The sequence below is a fragment of the Gossypium hirsutum genome, chromosome A01 (assembly GCF_007990345.1).
Source record: "Gossypium hirsutum isolate 1008001.06 chromosome A01, Gossypium_hirsutum_v2.1, whole genome shotgun sequence".
In the NCBI taxonomy this organism is placed as follows: domain Eukaryota; kingdom Viridiplantae; phylum Streptophyta; class Magnoliopsida; order Malvales; family Malvaceae; genus Gossypium; species Gossypium hirsutum.
The window spans coordinates 72,893,387-72,919,907 of NC_053424.1; the positions used below are offsets into that span (position 1 = coordinate 72,893,387).

Here is a 26,521-nt window from a genome sequence, read left to right on the forward strand (position 1 = left end):
CTTTGACATATCAAATATAGGAACAAATGGTACACTTAACCAAGATTGCTAAAACAAGACCTAACCAATCAATTGGATTTGATTGAATCAAAAACCGATTAATACATCAACCCAGGCAAAGACAAAAATCAATTGACAGGCAAACCTTTGCATACCGACTAAAACAAGATCTATACTCTTTGATAATTTTTTTTTTCAATTTTTATGAACTTTTAACAATCTATTTTATTTGATCGAAGTGAACCGATCAAACTGAAAAATAAAATAAAATAAAATAAAACACCCAGTAATCAAAACAATTCGGCGACCAATCTGAACTAAAAATTATCACAATTAACTCTTCAAATATAACAACAAATTTTGACTTTAGATTGTCCGGATCTGTGATCTACTCCGGAAAGATAGCAAGTTATAAACGGCTGCACTGCTACGAGATTTTCCTTCGTCTAGTACTATTTGCCCGTTCAATAGATGAGTTAATATCCTAGAATAAAAAAATCATTAAAAATCATTTGTATAATTGCACTTTAAGAGTGTTCATGATATTGCTGTACATCCGTGACACCCTCACACTCGATTTGGTTCCTAAAAGAAAGCTTTATAATGGAACTTCAAAAAAAAAAAAAAAGAACAGCACTACAACAAATTGACTAATTTTACAGATCTCTAGGGCTAGGCTATCAAATGAGGGGTTTGGGGAAAAAATTTATACAACAATGTTGTTCCAAATCAATTTATTTTGTTTGGTTTTGGCTTTGGCTTCGACCTCATGCTAGCTCTGCGAGCAACATCCCATGCTTTCTGAGGTGCATATACACCGAGTTGTGAAGCAAAAAAGGACTCGTAACCAGGAGAGTCAAAGGCAAAGCCCGTGTGTTTGGATAATTCCCTTGGTAATTGAGATAAAGCATAGCTTCTAGCCTCATCTGGTGTAAGCTGATTGTCAATTCCCAGTAAATCTGTACGACCACTATCATCAGCTTCATCCTTGTGAATTTCCTGAACAATCTGATAATCATAGGGGAAGAACCATCTTTGCACACTGGCAACAAAAGTAAACACGTTAAGAAAAAATCATACAGCATAGAAAATAAGAGCGAGGAAAAAGAATGTGCTATGTATGGCTTTAATTTTGGCAGCTAATACAAACCAAACTTGAAACTCATGAGTTGGAAATCTATCGCGCACCTAACAGCCTTATAGTGTTAAATGATTTTCATGCAGCAAATTATGTCTCAGAGTAGAGAACTTGCAGTTATTTCTCATTCTTACCCTAAGTAAAGGAAATCTCCCAGAAGTGCAGCAACAGGAACAAGAAGAAGAGTGATGTAGAAATAGAATGTACTCATCAAGACGTATATGACCCAAAAGATATTCTCCTGCAGCAGCAAATACAGCCATTAAGTTGCATGCCTCAATCCAAATGGAGAGAGAAAGCTGATGAAATGTGATTATCCACTTACCTGTCGATCATATGGAGTCATAATACCAGAATATAAGAAAATAAACAAGAACCACGCTACAATGCTTCCTCCAACACTAATGTAATGCCATCTTGTGATTGAATTACAGATCATAATAAGGCGCAAATTGACAGTTACTACAACACACGTGAAGGCCATTGTGCTGACATCCCATAGACCAAACATTTTACCAGATGAACCTTGACTTGTAGAACTGGAAACTATCACAAAGTAGTAGAAGACTAGAGATTGGTAGACAGCAAAAAAGGCCCATATTGCAACAACTCTCCACTTGAAGAACATATTTTTTATTCCCTCCTTGTATAATTCAGGGTACCTCTTTGAAAGGGATGAACTGACATCCTGGACATCAAGCGAAGTCTTGAATAAATCAAGCTTATAACAGGGGAACAAAATTCTAAGAAATAGATGGAAAAAATTGAGGTACCTTATCAAAAAGGCCAACAATAATCACTGGTAGTGCAGTGAATATGACATTATACAACGACTGGAACCAATCATCATAGAATCTTTGACCAGAAAATCCAGTATAAAAGGTGAACCAAAACTGAGTCAAAGTGAATGTAAGATTCTTGTAAAAGAAATACGTCACAACCTGCAAAACAGGGTACCATGAATATAATCACCAAGCAGCAGTTTTAAATTGCTTTTGAGAGCAAAGGAAAAAATTGCTTTGAAGGGAAAAGAAAAGTCAAACCCTGCATGATATAAAAGATAACACCAAGGCTCATACATCCAACAAAAAATGTTAAAAGTTTCTGAAAAGAAACTCAAACCTTGCATAATCTAATATAAGACCAACGCCCGTGAACAAGGAGCAAATCTTTAAGAAAACGAAACTGAGCAATTGCAAAATCACTAGCCATAACTGCTTGCATCCCCTCAAGCCCACTAATCCCAACACCAATATGAGCAGCTTGAATCATGCTAACATCATTGGCACCATCACCGATACTAAGTGTAATTTTACGTGCACCTTTCTTGACTAGACTTGTTACCTGCAAATGCAAAAGTAAATTTAGATGTTACTTTCAAAACAACAGAAGTTAAACCATATTTCCTCTTTCCTATCCATAGTTTGAACTACATTTTCTTTTCTTACATTGAAAGAAAAAAACCAAAATTTTGATCATTGTTTCATATGAACTTCAGCACTCAAAGAGAGCTCATTAAAATAATCCTAGTCATCACAGAGAAAATTGGTTTAGGACAGAGGTAACACACCAAACACTGTTAGTTTGATAAAGTTCTAAAAATGCTTGTAATGGCGCCAATCCTCAAAACCTTTCAACATTGCAAAACATTGTTCAAAATAATATAGACCATAGCGAACCCAGTCACTTCACCAAGGTATCTTCAGAAAAATGTCATGCCATTTGCAAATTGTCATAAATTTACTAAATTGACCTTCTATCCATACATACCAACACCACTGAAAGCTAAATTAATGATGTTTCATTTCAGTTACCATCAGGAACCTACCTGAGCTTTCTGTAGAGGGGAGACTCGGCAGCAAACAACCGAAGAACAATTCAAGCTCAAATTGAGAAGCATTATCCGTAAACTTGGGTCTAAAGCATACATCAGACATTTTCCATCTATAATAAGTGCTAATTTTGGTCCAGAGACACTGTGAAAATATTGCTGTGCCTCATCAAGGCACTTCTTCAGTTGTTTTTTAACTCCCTCCTTGATAAAGCGTGCAATTTCCACTTGGTCCCCTGATAAGTAAAAGAATGAACATGAATATATAGAATAGTTTGTATTACAGTAAATCCTAAACTCAAAGCAACTAAAGAAAGACTAGTTTTAAATGCTTACCCTTTCTTCAACTTCTCTAATAGCATCTGTTTCAGAGCTGATAATGAATTGTTTCATCTCATTGTTTAGTAAGTTGCATGCTGCGACATTATTAGAAACAAAAGAGAAATGAAGATTGTTAACCATACAAGGACTGAATACATTATTTGATTCCAAGGAAAATTGACGCAAAATAGAATCTCCAATTGAATCTTACCATAAGCTATATTTATTGCAGTTTCCATCTTGTCCCCTGTTAGCACCCACATCTTAATCCCAGCTCGGGAAAGAGTCTCAATGCAATCTGGCACTCCTTCTTGAAGCTTGTCTTCTATCGCAGTTGCACCAATTAAAATGAGATCCTTCTCTACGAGTTCAGCTACCTGCATAAGTTACAAAAGTGTGCATGATATAATAATCATTAAATTACATCTCTATAGAGGTAACTCATCTTTCCAGTAACAGTAACCTGAAAGTTCAAAGCCGATTAAAAAAACCGTAATTCCCTAATCCAGTTAAGCCTAATACAACTACAATGAAATCATGATTCCTGGCTTCATGGACAATAAAAAACTCACCCTTGGTAAAAAAAATATTAAAAACCACTTTTGAAAGATATATTTTATTTATAACTAAGCTAATGTTTAAAAATAAAAATCATGTAAAAACATTTGAACTAGAAAATAAAATTACATCTATCAAAATTGTAATAAAAGAATACAAAAAATATATATTTCACATAACATTAAAGAAAGGTTCAAAGAAAACACGAGATTTAGTTTTGAACTTGGCAAAAAGGTATTAGCTTGAAAGTATAAAAATTATAATATAAGATAAATATAATTTTGATAGAAATCTTGATTCACATATTAACTGGGTCATATTGATTGTATCTGATCTTACATGTCAAGTGAATTAATTCCCTAAACCAGATACAACTAGAATGGAACCATGATTCCTGGCTTCATGGATAATAAAAAAATATGTAGAAATATTAAGAACCACTTTCGACAGATACATTTATTTATAATTAAGCTAATGTTTAAAGATATAAATTATGTAGAAAAAATTTGAACTAGAAAATAAAATTATATATATTAAAATTATAATTAAAGAAAACAAAAAATATATATTTCACATAACATTAAAAAAAGGTTCAAAGAAAACACTAGATTTTATTCGAACTTGGCAAAAAGGCATTAGCTTGAAAGTATAAAAATTATAATATAAGATAAATATAATTTTGAGAGAATCTTGATTCACATATTAAGTGGGTAATATTGACTGTATCCAATGTTACATATCACATAATCTTGGTCATAAAAGTTTCCTACAATTTAGAGGGGAATTAGATAACCCTCCAAGATAAATATAATTTTGAGAGAATCTTGATTCACATATTAAGTGGGTAATATTGACTGTATCCAATGTTACATATCACATAATCTTGGTCATAAAAGTTTCCTACAATTTAGATGGGAATTAGATAACCCTCCAAGACAATGATCTGATCACTCTCAGTGATCCAAGATCCCTGCTACAGAATCACCGAGTAGAGAGTCCTTTCCAAATATCTCATAAATCTAAGTTTCTTGACCATACATCTAATTCAGATTCAAAATGCCTTTCCCTTCCCTGCTAACAGAAGAAATATTATCTAAGTTTCTTGACCATACATCTAATTCAGATTCAAAATGCCTTTCCCTTCCCTGCTAACAGAAGAAATATTCTCCCTATAGATTCACTTATTGCAACCTTGTCAGATTAACTTTGCACCATTAGCCATGTTATGGCTTGAGAAAACCTCCTATTAAAAGCAAAAAAACCTCCACAACTTTCATCCCAAAAGGACTGAAATGCCACAGAAGTCAGCTTGATCTTAGTCCCTTTTACTAAGGGGTATATAACTATATTAGGTTTTGACCAAATTAAGATCAAAGACCAAGCCATTTCATTTCACAAGATGTTCCTATCATTTAAGTAAAGTGGATCATCCAAAAGATAAGGTGACATTAACAGCAAAGCCAGCCTAGTAAAGAATAACAGATTAGCGCCAAGATTTCAGTAAACAAAATCATTACAGCATTATTATGAAAATAGTAAATAAATAAAAAATAAAAATCAAAGCAAATAATACATGAATCAATATACTTCTTTAAATGAAGAGAAGATAAAAAAACCATTATTACAAAAGAAAAAAATATATACTTAGTTTCTTCAAGGAGAAAATGATACCACATAGATAAACATACCTCATCCAACTTCCTTTCACGATCTCGTAGAGATGACTTGGCTTGGATGAATTTCTCATTCCAGCTCTCATAAACGTCTGGAGCTAGATCTTTATAGGCTAGGCAAAGGGTTCGTAATCCAGCAGAGCCAAATTTTTCCAAATGTTCTCTTGTCACTTTCTTTAAGTCATCACTTCCACCCACCAACCTCTCATAAATGACAGTATCAGCTCCCTGTGAAAAGCATGGTTCTGGCCCAGTGTCATACTTGTTTTTTTTTTTCCCCGAGAAGACATTTTTAATGCTCATACTATAAAAAACTTCTGAAGATTCATTACCTTACAGTATAGTACCAGCCTTCCATCTGGATAACGGCATACAACAGATTGGCGCTTCCTCGTACTATTTAGTAAAGAAAATGAGTACACATTAGTGCCAACCAGAAAGAACGCATACAAAATGATAGGAGCAAAGATGCATCCAAACCTATTGAACTCGAGAACATTTAAAATCTCATAAGACACATCTTGGATTTTACCCATCCTCTCCACATGAGATTCGCGAACATATATCATTGTAGGTGTACGCCTACAAAAGGGAAAAAAAAAAAAGAGCCTCAAATCAAGCTGCAAAATCATGCAGCAACAGTAACCTCCTCAACCTAGCTCACACCAAAAAGGAAACAACAATCATAATGCCCAGAAAAAAGGTTCAAAATTTGTCAGAGATGAAGCAGGAGCTTTTATTTGTTTTTTAATATTTTATTATTTCAGTTTTATTTATTGAGTTATATTATGGATGGCTAGGATTACTAGTTATCTTTAGGGTTTAAACCTAGGGCTAAGAATAAAACTTTATTTGCAAGAAATCCTAGCAACTTCAGTTGCAAGAAAGGAAACCTATATAACTAAGTTATAGGCTGCACAACCATCATTATTATTCTCATTATTTTCTTTAAATTAATAGAAAAACGAGGTCTTCTATAACCCTAAGTTTTCTAGAGTTTCATGTTTCCTATTTGTTTGTCCAGTCCTAATTCTTTAATTGCTGCTGTTTTCTCCACTAAACGACATCAATTTTGGTGTCAGAGCCTAATTAGATCCTAGGTTTATATTAGGGTTTGCTTTTAAGCCATGGTTGGAAGTAGACTTTGAGAAGGAAATCAAGATTAAAAAAAAAGATTTGGCTGTGCTACTAAGTGCGATTAAAGAATTGTCCGATGCAGTTTATGCTTGGTTGCGACATCAACTAAAACGAACCTTCATGGAGATTTCAAAAGGTGCCCAGAACTAGTTTGACATAACGGAAGGTAGTCTCACTGATAAATCTGATTCTAGTGAGAAAGAAAACCCTTTTCATGATTGAGGTGGATTGAAGGAACAGTTGGCACATGGCCCTGAATTAAACAAAGATGAAAGTAAAGTTGAACTTACTGATTTTCTTTGTAAGATGTATGTGGAAGATCAAGATTATGATCTATTAGAACCAATCTATGATGAATATCCAGAAGAATATGAAGATGTGTATCCAGTTAAGAAAAAACTTTTGGTTGTCCAAGGAATGATAGCAAAAATCTCAGGAGGAGAGGATTGGAGGCAAGTAAAAAATCTCTTGAATATCCCAAGGGATACAACATCAAGTGATAATTTTGGAGTAAAAAGGATAGATTCAATTTCCATAATTGAAAAAAATTCTGCCATGAAAAAATTCAGTGTTGAACTCAAGAAAAAGCTGGAAAGTTTAAAGGCAAGTCATATTGTGAAGGCGATGCAGTCTTTTGAAGAAAAAATACCTGCAATCAACACGAAAGTTGTTGCTGAAATTCAAGTTCCGATGGTTTCTGGAGAAAGTCAGTGGATGAAATTCATGAAATGGGTAGAAGTGAGGACTTATTGTTAATAATTTCGCGTGAATGTTTGCCTTGGCATCTGAACAACAGTTATTTGTTTGAACCTCTTGGTCTAATTTGTTTTGCTCTAAGACAACATTTATGTGTAGGTTGGACTTCTTTGCTTATGATCATGCCTCAAAGTCTCTTATCTTGGTGGAGAATTGAATGTTAATTGGTATTCTACATGCATTGTGGGGGCGGGGGGGGGAATTAGTTCTTTTGGCTTTAGGACTGTAGCATGAGACAGTCAATGATTTCAGCTTTCATCTTTTGGGCCCATTCAATTACTAAGTTTTGAGATGGTAAATTAAAAGTCAGCTTGTCCTTACCTGAAAGATGCCTATGCTGTCACTGTCTATGGGAGAATGCACTGCATGTAAGTTCATAGATTTGCAATGATGCTGCATTCATATAAGCATTACTGTGATGCTATAATCCAACAGGGTTCATTGCCAAATCGTTCAAGGAAGTTTGCTGGGAGTGTGATTGATAAATAATGTACAACTTTTCCATTAATTTGATACGTAGGTTGTTATACTCTGACATATTTGCAGATTCTCAAGCTCCTATATCAGCTCCGCTTCATGTACTGTTGAGGGGTTTCCCAAGGTCCAATAATTCCAGCTTTGAACCAATGAAAATCTGCTCAAATGATGCTCAACTTGATGCTGGAAGATGGGTACGGGTACTGAAAGTTGTACTGCTAATCTCAACCATCATCCTTATCAACTCCTAGGTGTTGAAATACATGAAACCCATATATTTTGAGATATACTTTAAAGTTATTTAGGTAGATAAATCTTAGAATTCATTTGAGATATTCTAGGAATATTTTATTTTATCTTTTAGTAGTTTATTAGAATAAATGAATTATTTTCCCAATTAGGTTAGGACTCTTTTCTCTATTTAAATTTAGTTCTTCAGTTAATAAAAAACAGAACAGTTTTATTAAATACTCTCTTGAAAACTTTTATAGCATCTGAACTAGGTTAAATCTCTAGTAACATAATGGTTAAAACAGTTTCACTAGAGATAAGAGATCCAACAATCAAACGGAGAAAGAAAGTTTTGCCATTGAAACAACTACCGAGAGTGCAATGACTCAAGGGACAAAGGCATCTCACCTCTCTTTTCAGCTGACATCTCACAAGCTTAATGACAAGAATTATTTCGAATGGTTGCAGTCCGTAAAGTTAGCAATTGATGGGCGCGGCAAGCTAGGTCATTTAACTGGAGAAGTCAAGCAACCACAGGTGTGTGATCCAAAGATGAGCAAGTGGAGGTTAGAAAATTATATGATAATTGCGTGGCTTATTAATTCCATGGAAGCATCCATAGGTAAACCTTTTCTTTTTCTCCTAATTGTTAAATTTAGGACGCTGTGAATGACACCTATTTAGATTTAGAAAACATTTCACAAATCTTTGAGTTAAAAATAAAACTCTAGAAAGCTAGACAAAGAGAAACAGAAGTTACTTTTTATTATAACGAGATGATATTTCTTTGGCAAGAACTGGATTAGTGTTAATAGGAGAATCCCGAAGATGGTATAAATGCTATGAAAAAAGAAAGAATGAACAAGCTTATTTATTTCTGGCAAGTTTAAATAAAGAATTTGATGAAATAAGATCTCAGATCTTAGGAAAAAAACCACTTCCAAGACTGTGAGATTTTTTCTTAGGTTAGAAGAGAGGAGACAAAGAAAAAAGTATTGTTAAGGCTAGAATTTTAACTAATGATGATAATTTTACTCTTGTAACTATTAAAAAATAATGATAATAGTGAAAAAAAAAAGAAAAATATTGGTGCTATCATTGCAAAAAAATATTGGCACACTTGAAAAACATGTTGAAAGCTCCATGAAAACCGGCAAATGAAAAAAAAAAAAGTGGCAATGGTCGTGGTTCACAATCAGAGGATAACAGAGCTTTCCAAACGACTGATGAAAATTGTGTGGGTCATAGTTCTCTAGAAGGGTCTCCATTCACTAAGGAACAATTAGAGTATCTACACAAGCTTTTTCAATTACCACAGTTTTGGATGAATTCTTCTATTCCTAACTCATCCAATAATCCTTCTTCCTCCTTTACCCAATCAAATGCTTATTTTTCTATTTTTTTTCAACGCCAAGCCTTGTAAAACAAACACGTGGATCATTGATTCTAAAACTAGTAATCACATGACTAGTAGTCATTTTCTTTTCTCAACTTACACACCTTGTGCAGGAAACAAAAATATCATAGTAGCAGATGGGTCGTTCTCAGCAATAGCCGAGAAAGGCAGTGTTAAAATTTTGCCTTTCTTGGTTTTACATGATGTTTTACATATGTCAAATCTAGCTTATAATCTCATATCGATTAGTAAATTATCTCAGTCCTCGAATTGTAATGTTATATTTGACTTCTCTATGTTTAAATTTCAAAACATGATCTCGAGGAGGATGATTGACAATGCTAAATAATCTGGTGGAATTTACTTTCTTGACGACGATCATCTAAGTCAACCAACAACTACTTTATGTTTAAATTCTACTTCTAGTTTTGATAAGGTTATGATTTGACATTATAGGCTTGGACATCCTAATTTTTACTATCTAAGATATTTGTTACCTAATCTATTTAAAAATAAGTCTTTCTTCATATCATTGTTAATTTTATAAATTACCTAAACATCATTGGTCATTCTTCCCACCTAAAAAATATAAAGCTTCCAAACCTTTTTCGTTAATTCATAGTGATGTTTGAGAACCTTCGAGAGTCTCAACTTTTTCAGGAAAACATTAGTTTGTCACATTTATTGATGATTATACTCACATTTGTTGGCTATTTTTATTAAAAAATAAGTCTGAAGTTAAAAATGTGTTTAAGATCCTTGCACTCAAATATGCAAATTACACATTTTAATTATTTTGGTCTCAGAGCCAGGATGGTGGTCTCCACTTGTTATTCCTCTAATCGCAACAACCACCACCCCCACCACCATCGATGCCCATCCTGCAACTGCTAACACATCCAATGAAGTTTTACAACAGCTCGCTTACATTACATCTAAGGTGAAGGCCATTGACGCTTCCATGAAAGCCCAATCTAAGTGAAAAGGATTGGAAACCTCACTGGGGCAACATGCACTAGGCTAAACTTTTGGGACAGACGAGGCAGAAGATAAGAATGATTCCCCTTGGTGGTTCAGGTATTCCTCTCAACGGCCACCTACAAAAATTGGATTTTCCCGATTCAACGGTAAGGATCCCAACAGCTAGATTTTGAAAGTTGAAAAGCATTACTAGTATTGTCAAGCTCCCAATTATCTTAAGGTTGATGTTTCAACTATGTAATTGGTAGCGGATGCACTAGGTTTTTTTTGCTTAGGTCAACAATAAGCAAACAGGAACCATACAACAATACCAACAATAACTTACTAAACACTCTGCTCATGTTAAAAATTGGCCTGAACACATTATCTTTTGGGGATTTTCTTAATGGATTACGCAACGATCTCAATGTTAATGTCAAAATCCACAAACCACAATTCATCTATAAAGCCATGAGTTTGGCACTTGAGCTCAAACAGAAGTTGAACACTTCCAGTGGATCTTAAAACTTTACTTGCATTGTTATACCAAACCTAGTCCAACAATTGCTATCCCAATAACACCGCACCCTCAAAATCTACAAACCTTCAAACATCAAAAAATCAGGTTTGATCCTCTACCCCATGGCCATGGGATGTTGAACATCATGATACAACACGACCTTTGAAAACATATGTTTGAAAGAAAAACAAGGCAGCAAGTGGTAATTTTATGGACTTTGAAAAAGTCAACAAAGAAGAAACCAACTGTTTACTGAATTATTTCAAAGTTACACAATCCATGGACTCTTCTCCACCTTCTACATGTTCAACTTAACAACCACCATTAGCACCTTCAACACTTCCATTACGTTGCTAGATTTAAGGAATTTGTTATGCTTTCATTAGTTTAAACTTTTGTTGTATTGTATAAGTTGTTATTAAGGGTTAAATATCCTAATTTCTTTAATTGGAGTTTTTTCCTCTCCAAACAAACAACCTACTTGGGTGTTTAAGATCCTTGCACTCAAATAAGCAAATTACAATCATTATTTTATCTTACTATAGCTCCTATCACATGTGCGGCATTTTTATCAAAGGCTGTCAAAGAATTTCAAAAAGAACACTAATCAATTGTTGGGAGAATTGCACAAGGAGCAAAAACAAGGGCCAAATATACAAGTATTGGAATGTTAGAGTAAGGATTGTAAGCAATACTAATGGCTGATTTATTATCACAGTACAGCCTCATGGGTCCTTCCTATTTTATTTTTAAATCATCTAACATTATCTTCAACTAGAGTAACTCACATATTCCCAACGCCATTAATCTGAACTTTGCCTTTGTGCTTGATCTTGCTATCTCGTTTTGTTTCTTACTTCCATGTTACAAGATTCCCACCTAATAAAGTACAGTAACCAGACGTTGATCTCTTGTAGACCAAAGATCCTGCGTAATCTGCATCAGTATAAGCTTTTAATGTCACACATGTGCATGTTTATCACTTAAACAAAATTCCTCTTGTTAGGCTGCCTTTCAACTATTGTAATCTCCTGTTTATTGCTTTAAGGTGTGATTCTTTAGGATTGTACATAAATTGGCTGACCACGCTCACTACAAATCCTATATTTGGTCTTGTGTGCTAGATATATCAACCTCCCAACAAGCCTCTGATAGGATCCTCTATCTATGATGGAAACTTTTGGAGCATCAAATTCGACTGGGTCTCTATTGGTTTACAACCCATCTTCCTTGTTTCTTTCAACAAGTTGAGCATGTACTTTTGTTGGGAGACGGAAATTCCTTACTTTGAATGCACTACTTCAATGCCGAGAAAGTATTTTAATTTTCCTAGCTTTTTGATGTCAAACTCCTTTAGACGTTGCTTTAAATTGTTCATCTATTCTACATCATTACCAGTTACGATGATATCATCTACATAAACTAACAATGTTGTAACTTTCCCAGAATCTGAGTGTCTCACGAACAAGATATGTCTCCTTGACATTGCTTGTATCCCAACGATATCATTACCTTAGTAAGCCTCCCAAACCAAGCTCGTGGTGATTGTTTGAGCCCATAAAGAGCTTTCTTTAGTTTGCACACCATTCCCTCTTTAGATTCAAATCCAAAAACTTCCATGTAAATTTCCTCTTCTAAATCACCATGGAGGAACGCATATATCAAATTATTGTAGATTCCACTCAAAATTACCAGCTAACGATAAACGTATCAGTATTGTGTTCATTTTTTTGCAATAGGGGCAAATGTCTCAAGATAATCAATGCCATAGGTTTGAGTGTATCCTTTGGCCACCAATCTTGCCTTGTATCTTTCCACTGAGCCGCCAGCCTTGTATTTTATAGTGAAAAGCCACCTACATCCGACCAGTTTCTTCCCTTTCGACAATTCAACTAAACTCCCATGTTCTATTCTCTTTAGGGCTTTCATCTCGATTTTCATAGCATCCTCCCATCTCTTATCTCCTAAGGCTCTATGGTTTTGGGATAGATTTGGATAGGATATGAAAAAGATAAAATGGATGTTTTGTGCAAGTTCTTGTTCCTTTCTTAAAGTGAAATTAGTTGGTCTTCAGTACCCGATTTTTTTTGTTTGTCTGCTGGTTCAATTGGCTCAACACTTGGTGTGCACTACCAGTTAGTTTGAAAGTGGTTTCGGGAAATTGGGCAACAACACGAATAGAAGGTTGTACTTGTACTGGTCGAGAGACTAGTATTTTCCTCCAGGAATAAACCTGCAATGGTTGAATGTTATCTTGGTTTCCCTTATCTTTCATCATTTCAACTGATTTGAGTAACTCGATTGATGGAGAAGAGAAGTGGACTCACAAAAAACAAATTCAGATGCCATGAATGGTTTTAATTGTAATGAAGTGGGCTCAGAGACGGTTATGGGTATAGACTCATCAAGAAGAAACATATATTTTGCTTTATCTTCATTCAAGGTCTCCCCCTAAATAAGCCTGTTGAAAAAAGGATTCATCCTCGACAAAAGTAACATCAACCAAGACAGAGAATTTTTTAGTAGGTAGAACATTTATAACCCTTTTGTGTGTAAGAATCAGATAAAAATGCATCGAAAAGCACGTGGATACAATTTACTCCTATTGTGAGAATGAAAACGCAACACCCAAAGATTTGAGGAATAAAATTGTTTCAATAGAAAATTTTGGGAAATTTTTTTTAATATCAATGGACTTTTGAACCGAAGGACACGTGTCGGGAACCTATTAATTAGAAGGGCAGTGGTTAATACAACTTCAAACAAGTATTGTTTTGGAACATTCTTGTGAAACAACAATGATCTAGTGATCCATAGGAGATACCATTCTTTTGCTCAGCAAGTTCGTTTTGTTGTGGAGTGGTAACACATTCAAGAATAATCCTTGTCTTTTGAAAGAATGGCGATCAAAATCTATTAATTTTTTACATCAAACTAAGTATTGATTATGTTGTAAAAAAGAAAACCAATTTAATTAAGTTTTAGGCTTCACAGTCATTATTATTATTCTTATTATTTTCTTTGAATTAATAGAAAAACTAGAGGTCTTCTATAACCCTAAGGTTTCTAGAGTTCCATCTTTCCTATTTGTTTGTTCAGCCCTAATTCTTTTTATTGTTGTTGTTTTCTCCCCAAAACCGCATCAATAGAAATATGATTTGACAAATCTATACTCATTTCCTCTACTAGTTGTCTATCAAAAGTCGTAAGTAGTTGCCAAATTTGAGGGATCATCTCATTTGTAGAAGACATTGAGTTGATGAACTTTAGGAAAAAGCAACACGATAGTAGCACTATCCCTTGGAAAGAAAATTAACAACTAATAATCAAAAACCACCAAAATAAGTTGCTTCATTAACATTTTTCCTTCCCTTGAGAAACAGAATCATCTAGGAAAGAAAATTGAACCATTCAATAAAAGCTTGAAAGAAATTTATCAGATTTATAAAAACATTTGGTTCACTTGGTACATTGACATCAAGATAGTTATGCTTTACTTCAAAAGCTGCCTCAAACAAGATAAAGACCAGGGATGAATCTAATTTACTTTACTTAAGTGGAAAACATGCAATCCAATGTTTCAAACAAACAGATTAAAACTAAATCAGAATCAAGTTGAATTCAATTAAATTTTTAATTAGAATTCTCGCTAAAATAAATCTTTCCACTTTCGAATGAGACATTGGAAAACCCTAACCTGTAAAAGAAGAAGCCAAAATGCTTTGCAGCCAAAACCAATGCAGCCTCATCTGGGGATGCAGCTTGATATTTGATTTTCTCAGGGGACTCATCACCTTCAGGGAGCACAGTGTGGCATATGGCAAGGCACCTAAAAAATTCCTGCAATGAAGAAACAAAACATGCCTTAAAACTTTGTAGTTAATAACTTAGACTACCGTATGATTTCAATTAGGTAGGTATCCAGCAAAAAGTATAACTAGGTTCAAAAATAAATCCCAATGAATAGAAAGAAAGCTAAATTTCAATCATGTTTTATGCACTCCTAAATTACACTATGTGCAATAAACAAATGAATAATGCAATTATATAAAAAGGGAACCTGATAATCAACACTAGAAGATGGGCCCATCATAGGCTCTATTTGTTTACAAACACTAGCTTTGATTATCATATCATATAAAGAAAGAGCCCCGCCTTAAAACTTTGTAGTTAATAACTTAGACTACCGTATGATTTCAATTAGGTAGGTATCCAGCAAAAAGTATAACTAGGTTCAAAAATAAATCCCAATGAATAGAAAGAAAGCTAAATTTCAATCATGTTTTATGCACTCCTAAATTACACTATGTGCAATAAACAAATGAATAATGCAATTATATAAAAAGGGAACCTGATAATCAACACTAGAAGATGGGCCCATCATAGGCTCTATTTGTTTACAAACACTAGCTTTGATTATCATATCATATAAAGAAAGAGCCCCGCTATTATAAATTAAGCTCAATAATGCACTAGGACATATTTTGCCTACTCAAAACTAGTTGAGAAGAAAATAGCTTAAAAATCTGATGAATACATGAATATGCACACACTTCCATTGGCGATGCCACATATATACAATTAAGGGTTATTAAAATTGGCAGAGATATCAAGCATCTAATTGACTGTCCAAAGTAACTTATGTAATATTGAACAATGTATATGTTGACAGCTTATCTCAGCTAATCTCATTACCGATTTTTAAGGACTAGATTAACTTAAAATTAGGATTATTAATTTAATGTATTGATTATATTTCCTTAGTTAGGTCTATTCTTTTAGTATAAATAGCCATGAAAATATTTCTGTTGGAATATACAAGAGAACGATTCCTATTATCAATATGGTATCAAGAGCTTGAGAATCCAGATTTATGGAGCCTATTTTTTCAAAATTCCCGAACCGTAGAAAATCCAATTTGGTAATATCTATTTTTCGGCCTATTTTTTTTCTCACCGCCCCCTTCAACAAAGGCGTAGTCTCATCTACAACGAAACCTCAAAACCCGATGACCAAACTCCCTGCACGTGGATCTCACGCACCACCCACAACTTCGGCGTACTTGCTCACACGGCAACACATCAAGTCACATCCATCGAGTTTGATTCTCCAACCACCACGATTGGCTTTGTTGTTGTTTTTCAGGTCTTCCTTGTTATTGGCTCTTGTGGTGCTTTTTTTTTTTAGAAAAAAAGGCAAAATTAAAAATATATATTATTTATGATAACCCCCTAAATCTAACATCCAATTTTGTAAAGTCAGGTAATGCTTTTAATATTCATATTAATACTTACTAATGAATTATTGATTCTGGTGCAAATAAACACATGACAGATTCCTCTAAAAGTTCTTTAAACTACTTCCTAAGTCAAACAAAAGAAAGTGCCATGATAGTCCATGAGTCTGTTACTCTTGTAATTGGATCAAGTTCTATCAACTGTTCACCCAATATTAAACTATCCTCTGTACTACATGTTCTTCATTTTCTAGTTGACCTTTTATATGTTAGTGCCATCACAAATACCTTCTCTGATCATTGTGTATTCTAGGACCTTCAAACAGAGAAGAAGATTGACAATGGTAGATTGCATGATGTCTTATATGTTGGAGAGTAGTAGTGAATCTGTTCAAGCCTTTTTGGAGGTAATAAGGTTATCAACCAAGAAATAATGCAATGGCATAAGCAGTTAGGACACGCATCATTTTTTGTTATGTAAAAGTTATATCCCAGATCATTTTCAAAAACTTGGTTTGATTCATTATTTTGTGAAGCTTGTGAGTTTGCTAATCATACTAAAAATTCTTATCCTTTGAGAAATAATAGAAGTAATGCTCCTTTTATGACTATTCATTTTGATGTTTGGGGACCAACTCGACATACATCATTATCTGGTGATTGGTGGTTTGTTACTTTTATCGATTGTTGCCCTAAGATGACTTGGGTGTATTTGCTAAAATCGAAAAATGATATGTTTACATGCTTTCAATCTTTTCATAAAATGGAGTGTACTTAATTTGATGCTAAGATACAATTTTTTAGAACTAACAATGGTACAAAGTACAATTTTAATACCTATTTGGAGCCTTATGGAATAATTCATCAAACTACTTGTCCCGATACTAGTTCACAAAATGGGGTTGCTGAAAGGAAAAACAAACATTTGCTAGAAGTTGCACGATCTCTTATGTTTTCCATGAACCTTCCAAAACCATTCTGGAGAGACACAATTCTTGTAGTCGCCTACCTTATTAATAAAATGCCACTCAGAACCCTTAATTTTAAAAGTCCCTTAAAAACTTTACAAGGTAAAAATAATTATAATATTCCTCCCAAGATAATTGGATGTATCTGATACGTCCATGATCAGAAAGCAGGCAAATTAGATTCACAAGCCCTTGAATGCGTGTTCATTAAGTATTCTCCAACACAAAAAGGTTACAATTGTTATCATCCTCCTTCACGAAAAACTTCCGTTAGAATGGATGTTACATTCAGAGAAACTGAGCCCTATTATGGTACAACTCAGTCACCTCTTCAGGGGGAGAACAATGAAAAAGAAGTGATACCTGACTCGGTAACTATTAAAAACCTTATTCCAAAAATCACCATTGTTCAAAGGGAAACTACTGTTCTAGAAAACACTATTGTTCAAAAGAAGATTGTTGGGCGTCTGGACAAACCAGATTTAGAGAAGTATTCAAGAAGGCTTAGAACAAAAAAGGTCATCATGCAACCTACTATGTGCTAAAACTCTTCATCTTCTGGTGAGTTACCCCCTAATGATTTAGATAAACCTATTGCCCAAAGAAAAGGTGTTAAACCCTGTACTAAACACCGTATGTCTAACTTTATTTCTTATGACTCATTGTCCCCGCCCCATAAAGCCTTTGTCATGTCCTTGTCCTCTATGTCTATTCCACAGGATTGGCGTTAAACACTTGAAGATCCCAAGTGGAAAGAAACCATGGTTGAAGAAACAAAGACACAAGTAAAGAATGAGAACTGGGAGCTAGTAACTCCTTTAGTAGGCAAGAATTTGGCGGGATGCAAATGGGTGTTTACTGTGAAACAGAAGTGCGACGGTTCGATTGAAAGGTACAAAGCCAGATTGGTTGCTAAAGGCTTCACTCAAACTTATAGAGTAAACTATCAAGAGACGTTTGCCCCTGTTGCCAAAATAAACTATCAAGAGACGTTTGCCCCTGTTGCCAAAATGAACACCATCAGAATTATGTTATATTGTGCAACCAACCTTGACTAGAATCTACAACAACTTAATGTGAAGAATGCATTCCTACATGGAGACTTAGATGAGGAAGTACATATAAAGATTCCTCTTGGATTTGATAATGCAAAAACGCAGGGGAAAGTATGTAGATTGAAGAAAGCCTTGTATGGATTGAAACAATCTCCTAGAGCATGTTTTGACAAATTCCAAAAAACTATTATCAAAAAAGTTGATTACCGGCATCTTGGGCTTAAGTCATGTAGCCTCTGACAAGTAATTAGTTGATGTGTTCACTAAAGGACTTAATAGCAGAAGCTATCATAATTTGGTTTGCAAATTAGACATGTGTGACGTCTATACACCAACTTGAGAGGGAGTGTCGACAACTTATCTCAACTAATCTCATTACTGATTTTTAGAAATTAGATTAGCTTAAAATTAGGATTATTGATTTAATGTATTAATTATGTTTCCTTAGTTAGGCCTATTCTTTTAGTATAAATAGCTATGTAAATTTTTCTGTTGGAATATACAAGAGAAAAGGATTACTATTATCAACAATATATTATTTTCCATTTTGAATTTACAGTAGAAAATATCCATTTTCCTAGAGGTGTTCATGAGCCGTGCTACCCGGCCCGGCCCAAAATGTGAGAGGGTTTGGACAAAAATATAGACTCGAAAAATAGGCTTGGACAAAAAAATAAGGCCTATTTAAAAAATGAGTCGAGCCTCGAGTAAGGTATTTTTAGCCCGAGCCCGGCCCGACCCAACCTGAATTCACTAAAGGACAAAAAAAATCTGCATTTTTTTTATTTTTGAATATTATTTTCTTGTTGTTTTCTCTGTATTTTGCTACCATTTTACTATTAAATTACTACTATTTTGTTATTATTTGGATATTATATAAAACTTATTTTATTGTTAATTTTGTTATTATTTTAAAGGCATTTGTTAATTTTTTTTATTATTTTAGAGACATTTTCTTGTTAAATTGCATCTTAGTGTTATTTAAGTCCACATATTTTTGAAAATAATTTTAAAATTTATTTTCAATTTGTTGAAAAATATTTATTTTGATGTTTTTAGTATTTTTAAAGTATTATATATATAAAAATAATATAAAAAAAATTAATACGGGTTGGGCCTGAGTTTTAGTATTTTTATCCAGGTCGGGTTTGGACAAAATTTTAGGCCTGTTTTTGGGCCAGGCCCGAGCCCAATAAATGGGCATGATTTTTTAGTTGAGCCTAGACCGAACTCGGCCCAGCCCGGCTCATGAACACCTCTAAATTTTCCCCTTAGACTTAAAATAGTGTAATGTTAGAATCTAAAACTACTGGTTTGTATCTATTAAAAAATTCAACAATTAAGATAATCTGTTAATGACCGGGCAACTCAGATGTCATGTCATCCAATACAACATATGATTCTTCAATTTACTCTTTACCATATTTAAAGATAACAGTGAAATAGAATTAGACATCATTCATAATGTTCACTTATGCATGGCTTAACAACAATTTACAATAAAGCCAATACCCAACATCAAAGAAAGATCATGACAATGGACAACATTGCCATATATAAACAAAACAAAACAAAATTGTGTTTGACAAATACCAAGTACTGCGGCTGGAGGCAAACCTGTCAATCCCTACAACTGAGCACTCAAAATTGTTTTTAAAACTTTATGGATCTCAACTTCAAATCTATATGAAACTATTGAGATGAAGCTCAATTAATTGATAAAATATCAACCCTGATTACTAGGCTATGTTCAAGATCATGGTTGAAAAAACAATTGAAAGCTTGCTATCATTTTTACTTCTAAATGAACTTTCTCAACTAAATTTCAAAAAAGAAGGCTTATGTCACGGTTTGACCCCCGCTTGTACCCCTATTTTTTCACTTTAGTACCTAAACTTTTTTATCCTATTTCAATACCTAAGCGATTACTCCACTACAATTTTTAGTTAAAAATTTAACAATGTTAAAAAAAGTGACCAACCAATGAAAACATGCCAAGCAACATTCCTTTACACATGACAATTGCTGATGTGGCTAGGGATGAGCATTTGATCGAGTTGAGTCAAATCAAGATAAAAAAATTTGAATTAATCGAATTTACGAGTCCTATTTTATCATCCTAACTTGATTAGAAAATTTTTTAGATCAAGTCAAATCGAGTGAAATTGTTTAAGTTAACTTAAACATGTCAAATTAAAATCTTGTTACGACACATAAATTTGAAATCATATACATTTGAAAACTTTTCCAAAGCAAAATAAAACAAAAAAAAAATAACTTGAATCATTAATTAACTTATTTATATTCCCATAATTATTATTTTTTTAAAAAAATTTAAATTTTTAACTTTTAGAATTTTTTTAAAAGAATTTTATAATTTTTAAAAAAATATATATAAATTTTGGAATTTTATAAACATTTTGAATTTTTTTTTTTTTAATTTTTGTTGAGAGACCAATTTGTTCATTTTCAAAATTGACAAGAACCAAAGAGGTATTTAGATCATTTGTTATTCGAATTGTAAAATTCAACTCGACTCGAACTCAAAACTTGTATTACTTATTCGAGTTTACTCCAATAACTCGATTCGATTTTTTTGACTCAAATCGAGTTTTGCTCACCCCTAGATGTGGCATCCATTAAAAATTCAAGATTCAAATATACATTAATTTATTAAATTCAAAAAATTTCAAATTTTTTATACTATATAAATTATATAAAATGAAAAATTATTAAAACATTATAAAAATATAAAAATATCAAATATATATAAATTCACAAATATTATATAAAATTCAAAAAACATATAAGTACTATAAATTTTATTAAATTAAAATTTTCAATTTTTATAATATATTAATTTATAATATAAAATATTATAAAAAGCAATTAACATATAAATAATTCAAAAAAGAAATAAAGGAAAAAAATTCTAAAATTTAAAAATATATTAAAACGGTCAACGATCAACAATTGATCAATGTCAGTCAAAAGCATGTCAATGATCGGTCAATATCAACAAACGACCAGTGGTCAATCAACAGTCAATGACTGCATTATCGATCAATGGCCACATCATTGCTGTCATGGAAAAGAAGCAGGCACATGGTGTATTCTGATTGGTTGGGTATGCCACTTTTTTTAACACTAAACTTTTTGGACTAAAAACTATAATGAAAGAATATTTTAAGCACAAAAAGGGATTAAAAAAAACATTTAGATAGCAAAATAGAGAAACAAGTATAATTCTAAGGCCAAATCATGATATAAGCAAAAAAACAAAAAACAAAAAAAAAAAGTAGATCTTCTAATCTTCAACTTTAATAAATTCAAATACCATAATTGCAACATAAAATATTGATAGTGATGTCATAAATATGCCATACATGCATTTTATTTATATTAGCTAAAAGCATGGCAATAAAAACATATCCAACTAGATAAAACACCTTATACATCGAAATGAAAGTACTGAAAAACGTAAATAAACTCCTACAACCACCAAGTATCAAACATGACTAACAAGCAAAAGTCCTTTTAAAAAAAATCATAAAAATTACATCTTATTCTTACCCCCTTAAAACAACACTTTAAACATAATGAGATTGAACAAGCGCTTACCAATGAGAACCCTTAAGTAAAATGATTCACAGTCAAAATAAGTCCATAATGGTAAGAAATAAAAGCATTGTGGTAGCAAATGTTTCACATTAGTAGTAAAATGCAACTATATATTGCTTATATTGCCAATGACCATAGAGAAATACCACCATAAATCATTATTAATGTTTCAGATTAATAGTAAAAGACTAGTAAAAATACCTTGCAAGCATCAGGATTAGGCTCATTTCTCCAAGCACCTCGCATGAGCCTAACATCATCAAAATTGAAACCCTTTTCCCGCACAGAATTGATTGATGTTGGCACCTATAAAAGCTGTTATGAGAACAAGAACACCAGTCCCTAGCAATATAGCTAAATTTACTTAAGGAAAATATTCATTTCTTCATAAAGAGATATAAAAGACAATACCTCTTGGACCTTAATGCCTTTTCGTTCTGCAACACCCCTCTCAATTTCAGTCATACCTGTTCCATAGATTTCACCTCCAATCGTGCACTTGAAGAACTCCATTAAATTTCTTGTCAAAGTTCCAGTTTTATCAGAAAAAATGTATTCCACCTTATAATACCAGAAATTCAAAATGATTCAGAGATAGACAAAAAAAGAAAAGTACCTGCATATCATTCAAGTCAGAAAATATTGCATCTCCTTACCTGTCCAAGTTCCTCATTCAAATTAGATGTCCTAGCCAAAGCGGGGGTGTCGGTTTCAGCATGATACATATTTAAATCCTTGTTGATAAATTGAGTGGACTGAATAAACTTGACCATCTAAAATTGCATGTAAAATCCAGTAAGATATATATATATTTGCATTGATAAAGCAAGAAATCAAATAAATGAAAGGAAAAAAAGGGGCCAACCTCAATAGAAACATATAGAGATATCGGGATAATTGTCGAGTATAATGTAAGTAGGGTCAACATGGTCAAAAGAACAACCTGTAAAACCGACAAAGAGGATTAAGTTAAAGTTTCATGTTTGTTATGGGTGTGCATGGGTATGTGATAGAAACCCAGAACCAACAAACATATATTACCAGAAATCTTCTGTTTGGATTGAACTGATCTTCCACACTTTTACTGAGACCTAAGAAGTAGTACTTTCGGTCAATGAATACACCGCTGCAAAATTTCAAGCAGTGAACATCACTATCAAAAAATAAAAAAAGCTCAAAACAATTGGAAGAAATCCAACATTTAATGACATGTATTGTTAAGTACAGACTAGCAATTTCCCGGACCTGCCTATTGCTCCAATCAGACACATGGTGAACAGAGTACCAAAGAGAGTGAGAATAAGTTTGTCAAGTTTCCTCTCTAATGTACTTCTTTTTGAAGGAACATTCATGGAATTCATCATAACCTGCAAACTCATCCCAAATTCCCACAAAATGGCATCAACTTAGAAGAGCAGAACAAAAAGATAAAGGGAAGAAAATAACACAATTGGCTGCCTTGGAGTGGATAAACATTCGCAAAACCTTCTAAGCTCAGCCAGTTACAAAATGACACAAATGTCAGACTGAAAATATTTGAATACGATAGAAAATATTTTTGGTTCATATTTACAAATTTCCTATAAAGCAATATATATCAGCATGTTATTTGTTCCAACATACTTCTTATAAGAGACAGTGTTAAACTTTTATAACGAACCTTCGTTTCATGGCCGGTAAAAATAACAACCCCAACTACAAACTCAGTGTTTTTCAGACTGCAACCCTGAAATCAAATTGCCAATTCCACAGGCAGTTAAGTTCATCAGTGGAAAGAGAACATCAAATACAGCAGTTGCTAATTAATTAAAGATTAGCAAGACACAATTAAGAGACCCATAAAGTTAAAAGAATGTTATACAGTGACATTATATCACTATTCCTACCAATACGTATCATATCATATTTAAGTACAATAAAAACCTCCATATGCTCCTGGAAAAATCCAGAGGCCAAAAGAAAATATTAACTTCAAAGTGATATAACTTGCTATATAAGAAGATCAATTTCTGATGAAAAAAATATGGAAACACATAAAAGTAAAGAGCTTATGATGGAAGGGAAAAAATCAGAATATACCCTCAGTAAAATCTGATTTGGAGAAAGAGGCAATGTTTGATTATCGATTACAAGATTGCCAGTGAATGTGTACAAAGAGTTGTTTGGTTGCTCACACTGCACTTCACCTGCAGTTAACAAAGAGTACTGCTATTTATAAGATCAGAAGAAGAAACATGGATAAAAATAGATTTTGAAAGCAACTTCAGACAAAGCCCATCAACAAACTCAAATGGAAAAAAAAATGTTGACTGACAAAATTCTAAACACCTTTCCACGTATATAGAGGATCCTTGGTGGGCAATATCCTCGTAGTTATGCCATAAAAGTGAGGAGTTGAAGCAACATAATACATAAATAGACACAAACACATTGACATACAAAAACATAAACATATGAATTGAGCTTTCATTAAGGCAAATGATTTTTTAGCGCTTTGAGCCGCAGGCAATATAAAAGTTCTAATGCTTAGAGAGCATCTTGCACCTTTGACAACACTGTATCACACAATCATATTGACTTTAATAACATAGAAAATAAAAACCAATTCCTCCCAAACTATGTGTGGTGCAACAAAGGAGTCTCAAATTGTACTCAATATTAAGAACATTGATGATATTGGATATTGCATCAACTTTTAGGCTTTTTATACTAGAAATTTTAATTTTTCATTAATAGTACTTTAACTAATGGCTTTTATTCTCATAAGGTTTTTAAGGAAAAAAAATCATGAAAGGTTTATATAGAATGTAAATGAAGTAGATATTTTAAGTATTTACAATGGTAAGATATGCATTAAAGTTGGAATGGAAAGAGCCAAACGTAAAAACAATTAGAAGTACAATAATGACAAGTTAGAATTAGAAAGTAAAAGTTATTATGATTAAATTGTAGATGAAAAACAGTGACACCATATCTATCAAGGCAAATGAGCAGTTAAAACTAAATGGAAAAGATAGGGTAAAACTGCGGTAGATATGGAAAGCAACAGATACCAATAAATTTAGGTTCCATTTGGTAGATGCTTTGCTATTTGCTATGTCTTTCCTCTTTTGGTCATTTCTCCTATCTATTTTACATTCCATCCAAAAAATGCAAGTAGCAAAAGCATCAACTAAATCAAGCATTAGCAACCTTATGGCCTTAACATGGGAAAATGGTAAAAGAAAAATTTTCACAAACCCCAACAGGAGCCAAAAGTTGGTTCCCCATTCTCCAACACTAACTTAAACTCCAATACGGTGATCAGTCTATAATATCCTCATTGTAGCTTAATAACTGAAACCTAACTACTGGATAAAAATATGTAAATAGAGATTTTTATGTCTTTTTTTTCACATTAAAAAGAATTATTCACGCAACTCATCAATTGACTCTTTAATCAGGTATACTTTGTTTTCCTTTTCTTTTTTTTTTTTCTTTTTTTTTTTTCCTTTTTACAACACATAGAGGGTGTATTAAAATCTAAGGTTTAGGTTTATTTGATATTAATTACAAATATAAATAGAATAAATATTAATTCATAATACACAACTTTGACCATATTCATTATTTTAGTTTAGCTGTTAATACAAATGCAAATAGTATGAAAGACCCATAACAGTGACAGACACAGCATCAAGTATATCTCTGAATAAACATCAAGTTTTTTTATGTTAAACAATCATGCAACATTGGAATTTTGAAAAAATTAAAAGGCTTAACCTTTAAATTCACAGGCTTTTTCAGGAGTGACATAATCCCAAGTCCTTTCTAGCGCCTTCCTGATTTTTAGATTTGTTTCCCCATCCAAATTTGCAGTCTGCAATCAAATGGCCAAATTGTTTTTTTGGAAATAAGGCACTCAATGATACATAACATGAGGGGGGCACTCATTTTCACAAATAGAATAAAAATAGAAACATAAAATTACTACGAATAGGATCCGAAAAAGGAAATTACCTCAATGTAGCAAACACCATCAGCATTTGTACTAGCAAGTAAAAGCATATCTGCAGGAAAAAACCCGTCTTGCTTAACCTGAAAAAAGGGAAAGATTACACACTAAATTCTCATATATTTATGCAGGCAGTGATATTCATGTAAATCAACTTAACAAGACTCAATCATTATAATATTATATTGCAACATATATAAGAAAAATGACAAGCAACATATATTTAATATTTTTAGTCTCCAGATGGATGGTTAGAAAAAGAAAAAGGCAAATTATAGGTCATTTGGTTGATACGAACCAAGTTACTATAATAAACGATGGCAGCATAGCAACACTTCATGAGAACTACGATGGGGGAAACACAATCATGAACTGGATATGCATATAACATGCCTTGGACAGAATTTATTTAACGACAAATTAATACACTAAAGTATCTCTTCGTAAGACATCTTAACCTCAAATCAATTAAAATTTTTACAACATGAAACTGGTAGAAAATGAAGCATATTAATCCAAGGACAAAATGTTAACAAAGGGAAAAGGAGAGACATTTGAAAATATTTTCTAGATATCAACAGAATGAAGGGGGGAGAGGGGAAGTCGGTGTCACAGTAAATAAAGACAGTCTTCAGCGATGCATACACAA

General features: G+C 33.1%; 1 protein-coding gene across 1 annotated transcript in view; it reads right to left on the reverse strand.

Moving 5' to 3' along the window:
• Positions 1 to 490: 490 nt before the first annotated feature.
• The window catches only part of LOC107934523 (phospholipid-transporting ATPase 3), a 32,207-nt gene continuing 6,176 nt past the window's right edge, over positions 491 to 26,521 (reverse strand). The window contains exons 6-27 of the mRNA XM_041111930.1: positions 25,878 to 25,955; positions 25,641 to 25,737; positions 23,958 to 24,064; positions 23,539 to 23,604; positions 23,124 to 23,245; positions 22,920 to 23,004; positions 22,744 to 22,821; positions 22,535 to 22,651; positions 22,290 to 22,439; positions 22,080 to 22,184; positions 14,696 to 14,838; positions 6,002 to 6,103; positions 5,854 to 5,917; positions 5,537 to 5,749; positions 3,502 to 3,667; positions 3,307 to 3,385; positions 2,967 to 3,207; positions 2,261 to 2,482; positions 1,912 to 2,079; positions 1,464 to 1,826; positions 1,273 to 1,379; positions 491 to 1,042 (exon numbers count right to left, since the gene is read on the reverse strand). Of these exons, the coding sequence (XP_040967864.1) occupies positions 730 to 1,042; positions 1,273 to 1,379; positions 1,464 to 1,826; positions 1,912 to 2,079; positions 2,261 to 2,482; positions 2,967 to 3,207; positions 3,307 to 3,385; positions 3,502 to 3,667; positions 5,537 to 5,749; positions 5,854 to 5,917; positions 6,002 to 6,103; positions 14,696 to 14,838; positions 22,080 to 22,184; positions 22,290 to 22,439; positions 22,535 to 22,651; positions 22,744 to 22,821; positions 22,920 to 23,004; positions 23,124 to 23,245; positions 23,539 to 23,604; positions 23,958 to 24,064; positions 25,641 to 25,737; positions 25,878 to 25,955 (3,186 nt within the window). The 3' untranslated portion in view covers positions 491 to 729. The remainder of the gene's footprint in view (positions 1,043 to 1,272; positions 1,380 to 1,463; positions 1,827 to 1,911; positions 2,080 to 2,260; positions 2,483 to 2,966; positions 3,208 to 3,306; positions 3,386 to 3,501; positions 3,668 to 5,536; positions 5,750 to 5,853; positions 5,918 to 6,001; positions 6,104 to 14,695; positions 14,839 to 22,079; positions 22,185 to 22,289; positions 22,440 to 22,534; positions 22,652 to 22,743; positions 22,822 to 22,919; positions 23,005 to 23,123; positions 23,246 to 23,538; positions 23,605 to 23,957; positions 24,065 to 25,640; positions 25,738 to 25,877; positions 25,956 to 26,521) is intronic.